Source organism: Salvelinus namaycush, chromosome 1 (assembly GCF_016432855.1).
Source record: "Salvelinus namaycush isolate Seneca chromosome 1, SaNama_1.0, whole genome shotgun sequence".
Lineage (NCBI taxonomy): Eukaryota > Metazoa > Chordata > Actinopteri > Salmoniformes > Salmonidae > Salvelinus > Salvelinus namaycush.
The window spans coordinates 28,511,693-28,526,171 of NC_052307.1; the positions used below are offsets into that span (position 1 = coordinate 28,511,693).

General features: G+C 41.5%; 2 protein-coding genes across 2 annotated transcripts in view; both read right to left on the minus strand.

The window, feature by feature from the left end:
- Nucleotides 1-5,695, minus strand: part of LOC120025569 (EMI domain-containing protein 1-like) — a 69,871-nt gene extending 64,176 nt beyond the window's left edge. The window contains exon 1 of the mRNA XM_038970153.1: nucleotides 5,124-5,695. Within this exon, the coding sequence (XP_038826081.1) occupies nucleotides 5,124-5,311 (188 nt within the window). The 5' untranslated portion in view covers nucleotides 5,312-5,695. The remainder of the gene's footprint in view (nucleotides 1-5,123) is intronic.
- Nucleotides 5,696-13,680: 7,985 nt separating this feature from the next.
- Nucleotides 13,681-14,479, minus strand: part of dnah10 (dynein axonemal heavy chain 10) — a 47,249-nt gene continuing 46,450 nt past the window's right edge. The window contains exon 80 of the mRNA XM_038998057.1: nucleotides 13,681-13,827. Within this exon, the coding sequence (XP_038853985.1) occupies nucleotides 13,681-13,827 (147 nt within the window). The remainder of the gene's footprint in view (nucleotides 13,828-14,479) is intronic.

Sequence of the window (14,479 nt, forward strand, 5' to 3'; positions counted from 1 at the left end):
ACGACAAAAGACAGATGTGGCAGACGGCCAGACGAGAAGCGATGAGGAGGTGGAGGAGAGGAGGCGGCAGAGGTCACACAAGGAAGCCCTCAGTGGAAGAGACAAGGTGTAGAGGATAGACCAATTAGGATGCACTGTGGGTCCCAGGGCATAGGGAAAAGGGTGCAACAAAAGAGAGATATTCAGTGACATTATTGAAGAGAGACGGATCAAACATTCCTGGAGTTCAAATCTGGAGCTGGAGAGAACGAGAGTGAGCTTCTAACTGGGATAGACCACGAAAGACATTATTTTGCACAAAGACAGAGGGAAAGTTAAAGGACTGATTTTAATAAAGGACATGAGAGAATAGAACACAGAGTTAGATAAAGAGTGTATTTTGTTTACAACAAAAATAGAGAGAGAAAAAAATACAAAGATAAATTAAGCCAAAAAAGAACATGAAAGAGCATATAAGTACCAGTATTATAGTGTGTTGGTGGTTGTCACTGCTCTGTGGGTTGAAATACTGCAGCGGTGTAGAAGAGGTGTTGAATGAGAGTTTAATGGGGGATATTAGGGGTGTCCCATTGTGCTGCAATTTTAGTCATGATCAAAGGACATGTCAGGGGCCAATCAGGCCATAGTGAATGAGAGGAGGGGCCAAAGCCCTCTAAGCAGAGCCGGGCAAAAGGGCTCTCCATACCTGATAAACGTCCCCGCTCTGGGTCAGTGATCTCCTAATGAAAACACCTACACATCATCAAAGCACCAGAGTGAGGCCTTGAAGGGGTTGTGGAGGACAAGTGGTTTTCACACAGCAGCAGTCACAGTGAGCCTGAATGGACCCTCATCTCATCCAGCTGTGACCAAGACAACAGGTTGGAGTTAATCAAATCAAATCCAACTTTATTTGTCACCTGCGCCGAATACAACATGTGTAGACCTTACCGTGAAATGCTTACTTACAAACCATTAACCAACAGTGCAATTCAAGAAAAAGTTATGAAAATATATACCAAATAAATGTAAGTAAAAAATAATAAAAAGTAACACAATAAAATAACAATAACAAGGCTATATACAGGGGGCACCGGTAACAAGTCTATGTGCGGGGTACTCGTTAGTTGAGGTAATTTGTACATGTAGGTAGGGGTGAAGTGACTATGCATAGACAATAAACAGCGAGTAGTAGCAGTGTAAAAAACAAATGGAAGGAAGGGGGAGGGGTGTCAATGTAAATAATCCGGTGGCCATATGATTCATTGTTCAGCAGTCTTATGGCTTGGGGGTAGAAGCTGTTAAGGAGCCTTTTGGTCCTAGACTTGGCGCTCCGGTACCGCTTGCAGTGCGGGAGCAGAGAAAACTGTCTATGACTTGTGTGAGTCCTTGACAATTTTTTGGGCTTTCCTATGACAGCTGTGATGTTTGAGTGAGTGTGTAGGTGGGAGTGTGTGACACTCTTTGATATGGATGACCAAGCTGTGTGTGTGTGTGTGTGTGCATGTGTGTGTGTGTGTGCATGTGCGTGTGTGTGTGTGTGTGTGTGTGTGTGTGTGTGTGTGTGTGTGTGTGTGTGTGTGTGTGTGTGTGTGTGTGTGTGTGTGTGTGTGTGTGTGTGTTTGTGTGTGTGTGTGTGTGTGTGTGTGTGTGTGTGTGTGTGTGTGTGTGTGTGTGTGTGTGTGTGTGTGTGTGTGTGTGTGTGTGTGTGTGTGTGTAACTGTCAGCTCCTCTGTTGGGGGTAGTGCAGGAGAATGCGGTGGTGATGGGTCAGGCTCTAGAGGTCCCACAGTGAGAGGTCTGTGTGGCAGTCAGACCATGACTCCCCCTCCTCAGGCTGGCAGCACAGGAAATAGCTGGGCTGTTCCACAAAATGAGTACCTTTTGCATCCCTTTGATATTTAAAAGTAGAAATTGTGCACCAATATTGAATTGGAAAAATACTTATTTTAAATGAATAAAGTGCACTTTATCATTCAGATTTTTTAGATGACTAAATACAATTTTCCGTGCACCCTCAATGACTTCTAGAAACATTTGAACCCACTTAGCCCCAACATTTGCCAACATTTTCACCATCATTGTAAAGCCCTAGTTATTTTGTTGCTGTGACAAAGTCATTTCTGAATATTATTATTTATTTAAGGTGATTAGTGATTCACTCATTTTAATATGGTGAAACTGTTCCTTAAAAAAAAGAGTGACAAAAAGAAACCTTGAAGATCTAATAGTCAAATCATAGTGGAAAAGCAGCCCACTGGGCACACACTGGTTGAACCAATGTTGTTTACACGTCATTTCAATGAAATGATGTTGAACCAAAGTGGAATAGACGTTAAATAGGCGTTTCTGCCCAGTGGGAGGTGAACTGGTTCTACTCTTTTTGGCCATTTGCTGGTGTTTTGTGGTGGAAAACTGAGCTGGCTGAGCATAACACGTCAACCTTGTTACCCATAGATAGACTGGCTGGAAATGTTTTAACAATAAATGCAAACTTGTGAAGCTTGCATTCAATTGCCACCCCCTGTTGCACACAACAAGTTTCCATTCCCCCAAAAAATGAGATTTGTGGCTGATTTAAGATGAAATTGTCAACCTTGTTACAGTCAACACTGTTAGTTTATTTGGCACATAATACCCACTTACTATAGTCATTTAAAAAAATGTAACCTCGAGATGGGAAAATTAAATCAAACGTTTTTTAGGACCAAGTTAAACTTCTCAAGAAGCACTGAATTAGTGGAATGACCCGGCTGCTGTCTTATCCCTTAACTATGCTTGGCTTCAATAGCCCTCATTTAGGCCAATGGTGAAAAGACCCTGCTGCATTGCCTCTATTGTAAGAATGGTTTACTCATAGTATTTTTTTGATACTGTAATGGCCCTGTGATTTATTACAAGCTCTGGCTTGTGTCATGTATGTGCTGCTTATTGTATTGATGGCATTTTCGTCTGGTTGATGTCATGTGCCTGTTTGTCTTTTATTTCACTTTTATTTTATTTATACAAGTTAGTTAAGAACAAAATCTTATTTTACAATGACGGGTTACCCCGGCCAAACCCTCCCCTAACCCAGACGATGCTGGGCCAATTGTGCGCCGCCCTATGGGACTCCCGATCCCAGTCAGTAGTGATCCAGCCAGGATCAAACCAGGGCCTGCAGTGACAACTCTAGCATTGGGATGCAGTGCCTTAGACCACTGCGCCACTCAGGAGCCCTGATACTGATGTGTTGATGCTGCTGTCTTAGTCAAAGTCTCTCTTGAAAAATAGATTTTTATCTCATCGAGATTACCCTGGTCAAATAAAGGTTAAATAAATAACATTTCTAGGTTGCCCGGGATGCTGGTCTGAATCTAGCACTAAGTATGTTTGACTAGAGACTTTTTTCAGTCATTGTTATCTCTTGACCAATAGTCATTATCTTTCGACCACCCCTACCATGATTAAAATCAATTTTTATCTCTCTCAGTACCTCTGTCATCAAGACTTTGTTCAATGCTTTGTATGTGGACAAAGGAATGTTACAGTGCTCCTACTACGGCCATGTGAGAGGAGAGGACAGTCCTCTGTCCTACACGGAACTAAACGGTAATGCCCCCAAATGGTCTTGTTGACACACACCATAAACATGCCTGTCTACATGACGCAGCCTAGACAGACAGCAGCCCAGATGAAGTAGAACTGCAGCTGCATGTGTTCAGTAAACATGTCCACCAACCACCGCACGTGAGTGACAGAGAGAGACTCAGGGTGGAGGAGTAAACGCAGCGGACCAAGGCCAGGACCTTTCTGCACCACCTGGACACTTCCCAGGGACACTACACTCATCAGCAGGATCCTCCACCCACTCTCCTCTCCTCTCCCCCATCAACCCCCCATCGCTCAGAACCCGAGAGAGTAAATATTAGTGTGATGGGGAACTTGATCACATCCACATTGGCTGGCTGGCCTCTGTGAAAAACACTAGCTTTGTCCAAAAGGGAAGCGAGGGGGCTGGTGTTTTCCACTCTGTGTTTAGTCTGAGGGCTTTGCTCACAGAACTACCCTCATCAACAACCCTGCTGTTATACGGAACCCTCACCTCTGAGGATCACAGGGGAGGAACACACAGAGGGAGAACATCAAAACAATCCAACAGAAAGAGAGATGACTAAACACAGATCTGACCATTTCACACAATATAGTAGTATATTTGTGCAACAAACGATAAAGAGTAGCTTTTTCACCTGTTATTCAGCAGATCCACTTTATTACAACATAAAACAGACCAGCGTTTTCCATTCACTACCCATTCCAGTTCAAGAGCTCCCCTCTGTTTGCTGAGAGACCCATACAAGGGGGATTTATAGAGGCAGATGAGAGGGTTGAGTTGATGGTTTGTACCTGTCTTTATGGATGTGTGTGGGGCTTAGTGGAAGATCCTCAGAGGACTGAGGACTGAGTCTGGTCAGATGAGGAGCTCCCTGACAGCTGAGAGGCAGCAGATGTTGGAAAGGAAGAGAACTGCTGCCGGCCAGACCAGAGCACAGTTTAGAGACAGCGTTGCTCTCACAGGACAGGAGCCAATAGGCCACACAGAGCGACAGTGGGCAGGCCAATGAGGACGGGAGAGCACTGCACACAGTGCGCAATGTGCTGCCTGGACAGGAAAAAGGAAACCCAGTGTCAAGTAAACAATGAGACCTGCTAGATGGATAGGATAGGGTTGGGAAGAGTCATTGTTGGTTGCTTAAATAGGCAGAAAAAATGGGTCTTTGAGGTCCTCAAAAGATGGATAGGTATTGATAACAATAGGAGGTTAGTTATAAGTATATCTGAAAAAATAAATAAAGACAACTAAAATGAATTGAAAATAGACTTTTTAATTTGTGACATTAAATGTTGCCTAATCTATGAATGTTTCAAATTGTTAATATGTATTGTGAATGGTATGGATCCTAAAGCAGGTCGTTTTGTCTAAAAGGATGCTTCAAAGACACAGAACCTTTGAGTGAGTCTTTGACAGGTTTGTTTTATTGGGCCTTATGAAGATCTAGCCTACTGTACTAGCCTAGTAATCATCATTTCCATAAAAGGTTATAGGCTCTAATACACAAAATTAGAAGATGCACAACAATAAACGATAAGGCATTAATCCATACCTTTTTTGATAAATAGAGGTTCGAGACGCTGCAGAAGACTCTCTGTTGAGCTGTGTCCCAGTTGAATATTTGTAAAGACCCGTCCTCCAGGTTCCGTGCGCTGCAGAAGTCAGCCACAGCAGCAGCACAATCCAACTGAAACTTTTTCGGGAAAGCGCGGACACGCAGTCGGGTTGACACGCTCCCATTTCCGCGGCGTCAAAAAAGCACAGGCTGAAGAGTTCCTAAAAAAGTGAGCTAGTGAGTGGATTTCTTTCCAGTTCGAGAAAAAAATATACCTAAAAGTCCAGGTTTTCGCTTCACGGAGAGAGAGCGCATCCCTTCATCAACCAAATACATAAAATACAAATATCAACTACACCTTTACCGTTATAATAGCAAAAAAGAACGTGGCTGCATTTTAAATATCACGAAAAGAAAGGTAAAAATGACAGGCCGAAAACAAAAATATTCAAACATTCACCGACTTTGCAGAAAGTTCCCCACATGCCCTAATCTATAGGCAGTGTTCCGAAGCAACCAGACGAAATAGGTAGGCTAATGTGACTGGCCGGTCTCTTTTCTTTTCACTATCAGCACTCCCTCCCTCCGTCTGTGCGTACTGTAGCCTATCTCAAGTCGAGCTTCTCACAATGGAAATAAATTAGTCTCCTTCAGTCTTTTAAAAGCACAGCCCGCAGTCTTTTACCCTGCCCATTCTCTATTTCAACATTTCACCGCAAACAAGGCACGTTTAAAAACAGATTCCCTTTAAGCGTCTTTCGTCATTATCAACTCTGAACTATCCCGGAGTGATTTATGTCATATTCCTAATCCTAAATCATTATAGTTTCGAAATTCTACAGTAGTAGGCTACACGTGGGACTCATGTGAACAGAATACATGATTGTGAAATAAAGAAGTTAGTCCGATGCATTCTGATGACAATAAACATGCATACATAGCTCAATATTATGGTGGTGATGATGCTGCTGCTGAATTAGTCTTTAATCTCTGTTAGTGAGTGTCTATAAATGCCCATGCTTTATTCTAAGGATACAACACCTAGATGCCAGACACACTTTGCATTGTGTCATCTGGTTTATATTATCATGCAGTAGAGACATGCTCTGTATCGTTCTCAGTGGCATAGCGCAGTTTCGCTGAGCGCCCAGCAAGGTCCAAGTAAGAAAAAACGAGCAGTTTTATAGCTAATCTCATGCCATTTTACACATTTTGCCATGAGGCTGAGAGAAAATGTTGCTGTTGCTCATGGATTCTTGAAAGACGGGACAATCGCAAACATTTATCTTGATATTAACACAATTTGAAATATATTTAATCAATAAGGCCCGAGGGGGTGTGGTACACGGCCAATATACCAAGGCTAAGGGTTGTTCTTACACATAACGCAACAAGAGTGCCTGGACACAGCCCTTACCCGTGGTATATTAGCCATATACAGTTGAAGTCGAAAGTTTACATACACTTAGGTTGGAGTCATTAAAACTCGTTTTTCAAACACTCCACAAAGATCGTACTTTTTGGAGAAATGTCCTCTGGTCTGATGAAACAAAAACAGAACTGTTTGTCCATAATGACCATCGTTATGTTTGGAGGAAAAAGGGGGAGGCCTGCAAGCCGAAGAACACCATCCCAACCACGAATCACGGCGGTGGCAGCATCATTTTGTGGGGGTGCTTTGCTGCAGGAGGGACTGGTGCACCTCACAAAATAGATGGCATCATGAGGAGGAAAATTATGTGGATATATTGAAGCAACATCTCAAGACATCAGTCAGGAAGTTAAAGCTTGGTCGCAAATGGGTCTTCCAAATGGACAATGACCCCAAGCATACTTCCAAAGTTGTGGCAAAATGGCTTAAGGACAACAAAGTCAAGGTATTGGAATGGCCATCACAAAGCCCTGACCTCAATCCTATAGAACATTTGTGATCAGAACTGAAAAAGCGTGTGCGAGCAAGGAGGCCTACAAACCTGACTCAATTACACCAGCTCTATCAGGAGGAATGGGCCAAAATTCACCCAACTTATTGTGGGAAGCTTGTGGAAGGCTACCCGAATTGTTGGACCCAAGTTAAACAATTTAAAGGCAATGCTACCAAATACTAATTGAGTGTATGTACATTTCTGCCCCACTGGGAATGTGATGAAAGAAATAAAAGCTGAAATAAATAATTCTCTCTACTATTATTATGACATTTCACACTTAAAATAAATTGGTGATCCTAACTGACCTAAGACAGGGAATTTTAACTAGGATTAAATGTCAGGAATTGTGGAAAAACTGAGTTTAAATGTATTTGGCTAAGGTGTATGTAAACTTCCGACTTCAAAGGTATCACAAACCCCTGAGGTGCCTTATTGTTATTAAACTGGTTACCAATGTAATTAGAGCAGTAAAAATGTTTTGTCATACCCATTGTATACGGTCTGATATACCACAGCTGTCAGCCAATCAGCATTCAGGGCTTGAACCACCCAGTTTATACATTTTGATAGATCAAAGTATCAGCTATCACACTATGTAAAGCAGAAACCCTCAACTAGATTTTTTCTTGAGAGAATTGTCGGGGGCAGTGGAGGCAAGGTCGGCAGTGGTTAAGAGCATTGGGCCAGTAACCGAAAGGTCACTGGTTCAGAGTCAACTAGTTGAAAAATCTGTAGATGTGCCCCTGAGTGAGGCACTTAATCATAAATACTCATGGAAATCGCTATGGATAAGAATATCTACCAAAATGGAGGCATAATTACAAATAATTTGTTGACTGCAAAAAGCCCAAACAGATGTAAGTTTTGACTAAAACATAATCATTTCAAACTTTGCTTATGTTTGTATACGATCACGTGTATCTCTATTATGCGGGAGAATACTTGGGAACATATTTCTTAAATTAAAAACACTTGGAGCTGATTTCCTGGTGTTTATACAGTATTTTATGTTAGTCTACTATGTCAGAAAACTTGGGGAACCCTGATGTAAAGCAACATCCTCCTAAGTATCATTTTTTTCTCATAAAATTCAATTAACTGGATTTATGTCAACTCTGACAGACACCATAAAAGGCATTTCATTTTCACAATTATTGTCCAACAAGGCCTTGATTGTTTAATTCTAACATAGATTATTCAAATATGCAATAGAAATCTCCAAATTAATGTTTTTTTTTTTATAGCACTACTATATGCTCCAGGGCTAATTTCATTAGCATTTTGGCATGTTTTTCTAGATTTAGAACATAAAACAACACTTATAAAGCAAACATTATCCCTTAGGTCAGCACAGCAAATACTTCAATTGTTTGTTGCACAACAGTGATTACAAAAAAAACAGATTTTTACTTAATTTTATTGATCTTAAGCCATCAATGACAGAGTTGACAACAGATTCTCAAAACAGACATATTTTTGCCTATAAAAATAAAAGTTCAATACAAAATGTGTAAAATATGGAAAATGTATTACTTGAAAATCCCCAATAGAAGCATAACTATTCTATCAGATCTTTCAGCACTCTGACAGAGTTGACATTAGACAAAAATCTGATGGAGTTTATGTTTTAAGGAGTTGACAAAAATTGCATTTTTCTTCTTCATTGATGTGGTATAGACAATAGCAATTTTCTTTTTCCTCAATTGCTTTATGACTATAAAACCTAGGTAAATGTAACATATTTGAACTAAAATTCATATCTATTTTAATCTATAAGGCAGATGGAATTGACAGTTTATGGTTGTGACCATGGTGATTCCAATATTGTTTGTTTAAATCTATCACAAGTAGAGAACTTTACAGACCATGAGTGGTCTTGTTGCACTACATGTAATGATGACATGAGTGGAGTACCACAGTATGAGCATTAATACCCATAAAATCTAGTGGTCAAACAAGGAAATGGTTCCAAACATTTTTCCACCATTAATTTTTAGAAACACTTAAAATAAGGGCTGTGTTTTGTGTAGGCTTACCTTGGTGTGAAGTTTTGGTAAACATGTAAATCTCTCTTGGACAAAGTAACTTTTCTCAATATATTCGCCTGTATTTACCCACCAAAAATGAAATGCTAACTAGCTGCTAATATGTCTATCATAAAGAACTACAAATGCCATGATGATCTGGACAAGACTGCCGAATCGAGGCAAAGGTAAAAATCTCTGGATTAACAATCTAATGTTAGCCAAATTGAGTAATGATTAAATTGGCTACATTTCTATAAATTAACAATTCTGTGAACTGTCTTGTGGAAGTGTTAAATTGACACAATACCTGTTAGGAAAGGTGTCAGCTAGAAATGACATGCAGGGGCTTTCAGGGATTTGTAGTCTTGCATGATGTCTACGTTGATGCTAATTAGCATTTTGAATCTGAGAGTAAATAGAGCCAAATATATTGATAAAAGTCACCTTTTCTGAGAGATTTACATGGTTATCAAAATGTCACTCCAGGGTAAGCCTACACGAAACACAGCCCTTATTTGAAGCGTTTCTAAAATTCCCTATGGGAAAAATGTATGGTGGAAAAACGATTTGAACCATTTCCCTGATTTTATGGGTATTATGACACTTCCACTGTTAGGCTCTATAAGGGGTCTTTATGGTATACAGTGCCTTCAGAAAATATTCGCACACCTTGACTTTTTCCACATTTTATTGTGTTACAGCATGAATTTAAAATCGATTACATTTAGATTTTGTGTCACTGGCCTACACACAATACCTCATAATGCCAAAGTGTGTGTGTGTGTTTTTACAAAATGTATTAAAAATGAAAAGCTGAAATGTCTTGTGTAAATAAGCATTCAACCCCTTTGATATGGCAAGCCTAAATAGGATCAGGAGTAAAAACGTTCTTAACAAGTCACATAATAAGTTGCATGGACTCCCTCTGTGTGCAATAACAGTGTTTAACTTATTTTTTTTTAATGACTACCTCATCTCTGTACCCCACACATACAATTATATGTAAGGTCCCTCAGTCAAGTGGTGAACACAGATTCAACCACAAAGACCAGGGAGGTTTTCCAATGCCTCACAAAGAAGGGCACCTATTGGTATATGAAAATATATATATATATCCAATATTGAATATCCCTTTGAGCATGGTGAAGTTATTAATTACACTTTGGATGGTGTATCAATACACCCAGTCACTACAAATATACAGGCGTCCTTCTTAACTCAGTTGTCGGAGAGGAAAGACACCACTCAGAGATTTCACCATGAGGCCAGTGGTGACTTTAAAACAGTTACAGAGCTTAATGGCTGTGATAGGAGAAAACTGAGGATTTGGTTTACTACGTTCCTGATTCATTTAGGATTTTAGACAAATCTGACGTAGTAAACCAAATCTCCGGACAAACATTTTAGGAATCAAAGTTTTGAGAGAAATATTATTTGAAGTCACAGAAGGCTACTGCAAGAAACTACATATAATATTTTTTCAGTTGATATACATTTTTGCCAATTTTATTAAAACTGTTAAATACTCTTTTGGAGAGTTTTAATTTCGGATCCTTTGCTCCGGACAAGGGCATTTGCAGGCATAGAGCCGAAATGGAAATTAATATTGAAAGTATTTTGAAAACCCCCCCCAAAAAATATTTTACCTTAGAAAAATTCCCTTAAAAAGTACATTTTTAAACTCAAATTATGCAACAAAAGCTATTTTTTCAACTATAAAAATACAGTTTCTGTGCCGGACAAAGATTGTCCCAACTTTCAAGAATCCTTTTGCCATGAGGCTGAGAGAATATTTGGCAGTGTGAAAGCAAATTTCCTGTAAAAAAAGTAAAATGGCATGGCTTATGATGCATCCATATGCTATATGTGGGGCATGTGCTACGCCAGTGATCCTTCTTCCTCCAGTCCCTCCTAATCTTGGTCTTTGTCCAGCCTTAAACTATGTGGTTGCCGTTTGCATCCTAACTCAGCAGCCTGTGGGCAGACCCTGGTGTTTGGGCAAGGTCCAGGCAGACAGAGCCAGAGAGCAGGGGTGGTGGGCTCTCTGTAACCTCTCTCCCGTGCCCAGTGGAGGTGGGACCTGGAAGGTTTCTGTCCAAACAGCCACTAACCACAGAGCTGTGGGCTAGTTCCAAGCTAAACACCTGGACCTGCAGCCTGCAGCCCAGTAATCTATATCTGTGGTCAGAGTGACTACACTTCTCAGGTCTCTCAATGGGCAGCACTGTAGGGCTCACCAGCTGCACACAATCATGATGCTGAAGAGGAAGAGAGGCCATCTAAGAGCATGATTCATAACAGCACACAGTTACACCACAACACAGGGCAGACATCTTGGCATCCTGTCCTCCTGAGGCACACTGTATGTTGTGTGGTAGTTTGACTCCTATCACTACTGCATTTATGAGATTATTACGGCATTGATGATGACTGCACCCCCTTACACACATTAACACGTAGGTGGGCAAGCTTCCCTAATGTAGTGGCTTTGCATGGGGCTGTAACAGGGTTGTCGCAGACTCAGACACCCTTGCACAGATGGGCATTGAGACAGACTGGCGCAGGACTCTCCTCGCAGTGCAGTGGAAGCTTTGATCTACTCTCTGAGGTTCATCTGCTCCGAATCACACCAAACGGAAACTGCTTCAGAAAGCTTGACGGGGGGGATTGTAGTGTCTGCATTTTTTGTTTCAGGGCATCCTTGGCATTTTATGAGGCAGCAGACCGGCGCAGAGTGGAGCCAAGAAGGAACTGGAGGAGTTTAAGGTTAATGTAAATCCCTCCAGTCTCACGCAGCTGAAAATGATCTTGGCCTCTGAAGGGGGAGGTAGGGGTCGTTTGCATTTTATCTTTTCCCTTTCTTGTCTTGTTACTTTTTTCCTACCCTTTTTTCTTCTCTCCACCATGCAATCAAATATAAAGAGTTCCTTTACCTATTGTCTCTCTAAGGTCATGTATTACTGAAGTTCCTTTGACTAATTTGCCTGCACATACATGAAAAAGTAGACCATTCGGACTTTTCTATTCTATAGAGTGGCAACACAGACTTTTTACTGCCTCCCCCCTCCCCGTGTAGGCTCATAAAAGTGTCTCCAGCTCCTCTCCACAGTGCTGTCTGCTTTATGACAGCCATACTAGTGAAACCAGCAGGTGCTATCTGGCCTGCCCCCCTCACCCCTCTAACCATTGCCCCACACTGTCAAGACTGGTCACACTGCTCACTGCTGTGGGATTATACAATACAGAGCTCGAGCTGGGTGACTTAAGTCAGATAATTCCAGGCAGAACTGCCTGTACATGTGGTGTATGTCGACGTCATGGTCATGCTTGAGCCCCTCTGTGACCCAGAACGCTATCTCACCTCAGTACCTGAGATTACTCAAAATCAGTCTGTTTGCTCACTCTGAATAGCTAAGGCAGAGAACAAACCACAATACTTATAGTCAGAGCTCGATCAAATAAATAGAAAGGAAAATAATATTGGAGGTCTAGGATAAGTTTGTGGAGTGTGCACTGTGGTCAATGTTTCACTCAGATACACATTTTCCAGACTCCTGGTTTTCCCAGTGACAGCTATAATCAATTTTTAGCCTCTATAGGCAGGACATATATCTCAAGCTCTTTGAAAATGGACTCAATTCCTTTTGGATTATGCATGAAAAAAACATGAAAGATGTTTCATTGAATTAAATTACAAACATATGAAGACAGCACATACACATCTGACCTGTACGATCATATTCAGACCTAAATCTACATTTAATGTGTGGGGATATACATTTTAAAACGCCTATCTTTAAACTATATCAGAATTGAGGGCCTCCCTTCCCCTATACGCCAGCTCTATGTAGTCAACGAAAAGGGGGGATGAAATATAACCTGGAGAAATAATGTTACGATTTTAATTAAAACTAATACAAAACAGACCTTGTTTTCCCTGTGGATTTATCTCCCCCGTCAGTCGGTCGAGGCGGCCTGAGCACAGATGCTGGGCGTTAGAAATGTCACGAGAAATAAAGTAGAGAGAGGACTTAATAAAAATATCTGTCTTCAGAGATTAAAAATAGCAAGGGTTGGGGATAGAACCTTTGAGATCCAATGGCACGTCTTCAGAGGACTGATTGGAGACAGGAGTTCTGCAGTGGGTCTCTACTCCACTACTCTGAGTGAACACAGGACTGGGGTGGGCTGCCACCTAGTGTTAATTCGTGATAAGAACAACTGTGGATTTTTTCAATTGAACCTTTATTTAACTAAATCAGTTAAGAACTAATTCTTATTTACAATGACGGCCTACCCCTGCAAACCTGGACGACGCTGGGCCAATTGTGCGCCGCCCTATGGGACTCCCAATAACAGCTGGATGTGATACAGCCTGGATTCGAACCAGGAAGTGTAGTGATGCCTCTTGCACTGAGATGCAGTGCCTTAGACCACTGCGCCACATGTTCCAGAGAAATCGATTGATGTAATAGTATACTAATAAGCATGTCACCAAATGTGATATTTGATAGTTTCCCAAACATTTAAAATAAATTCAGCCTTTAAAATGTGCCTTTAAATGATCTACATAGAAATCTAAAACAAATATAAACATCATCAGTCTGCGTTGAGGCACAGACAGACTCCCTGCAACACCCAGTGGGAGATGTGCTTGGTGGTAAAGAGATCTGCCTCAAACACCAGCCCCACACCCATAGCATTCCTCCTCATGGACGTGGTGTACACTGGAGTCCTCAGAGTATTCTACGAAAAAAACACACAGACATTTGGACACAGTTAGAAAGCGGCAAAACAGACATTTTAAAACAATGAAACTGCATTGCTAGAGAGGCCACTAGCGAAGTCACTAAGCACATGTTCTGAAGGGTCATTCTGCTATATATGGTGTAATTCTCCTGTCTTATCTGGCGTCCTGTGTGAATTAAAGTATGCTCCTTCTAATTCTCCCTCTCTCCCTCCCCTCCCAGAGGACCTGAGCCCTGGGACCATGCCTCAGGACTACCTGGCCTGATGACACCTTGCTGTCCCCAGTCCACCTGGTCGTGCAGCTGCTCCAGTTTCAACTGTTCTGACTGCGGCAATGAAACCCTGACCTATTCACCCGACGTGCTGTTTTCGACTCTCTCTCGACCGCACCTGCTGTCTCGAACTCTGAATGCCAACTGACATTTACTCCTGAGGTGCTGACCTGTTGCACCCTCTACAACCACTGTGATGATTATTATTTGACACTGCTGGTCATCTATGAAAGTTTGAACATCTTGGCCACTGTTATAATCTCCACCCGGCACAGCCAGAAGAGGACTGGCCACCCCTCAGAGCCTGGTTCCTCTCTAGGTTTCTTCCGAGGTTCCTGCCTTTCTAGGGAGTTTTTCCTAGCCGCCATGTTTCTACA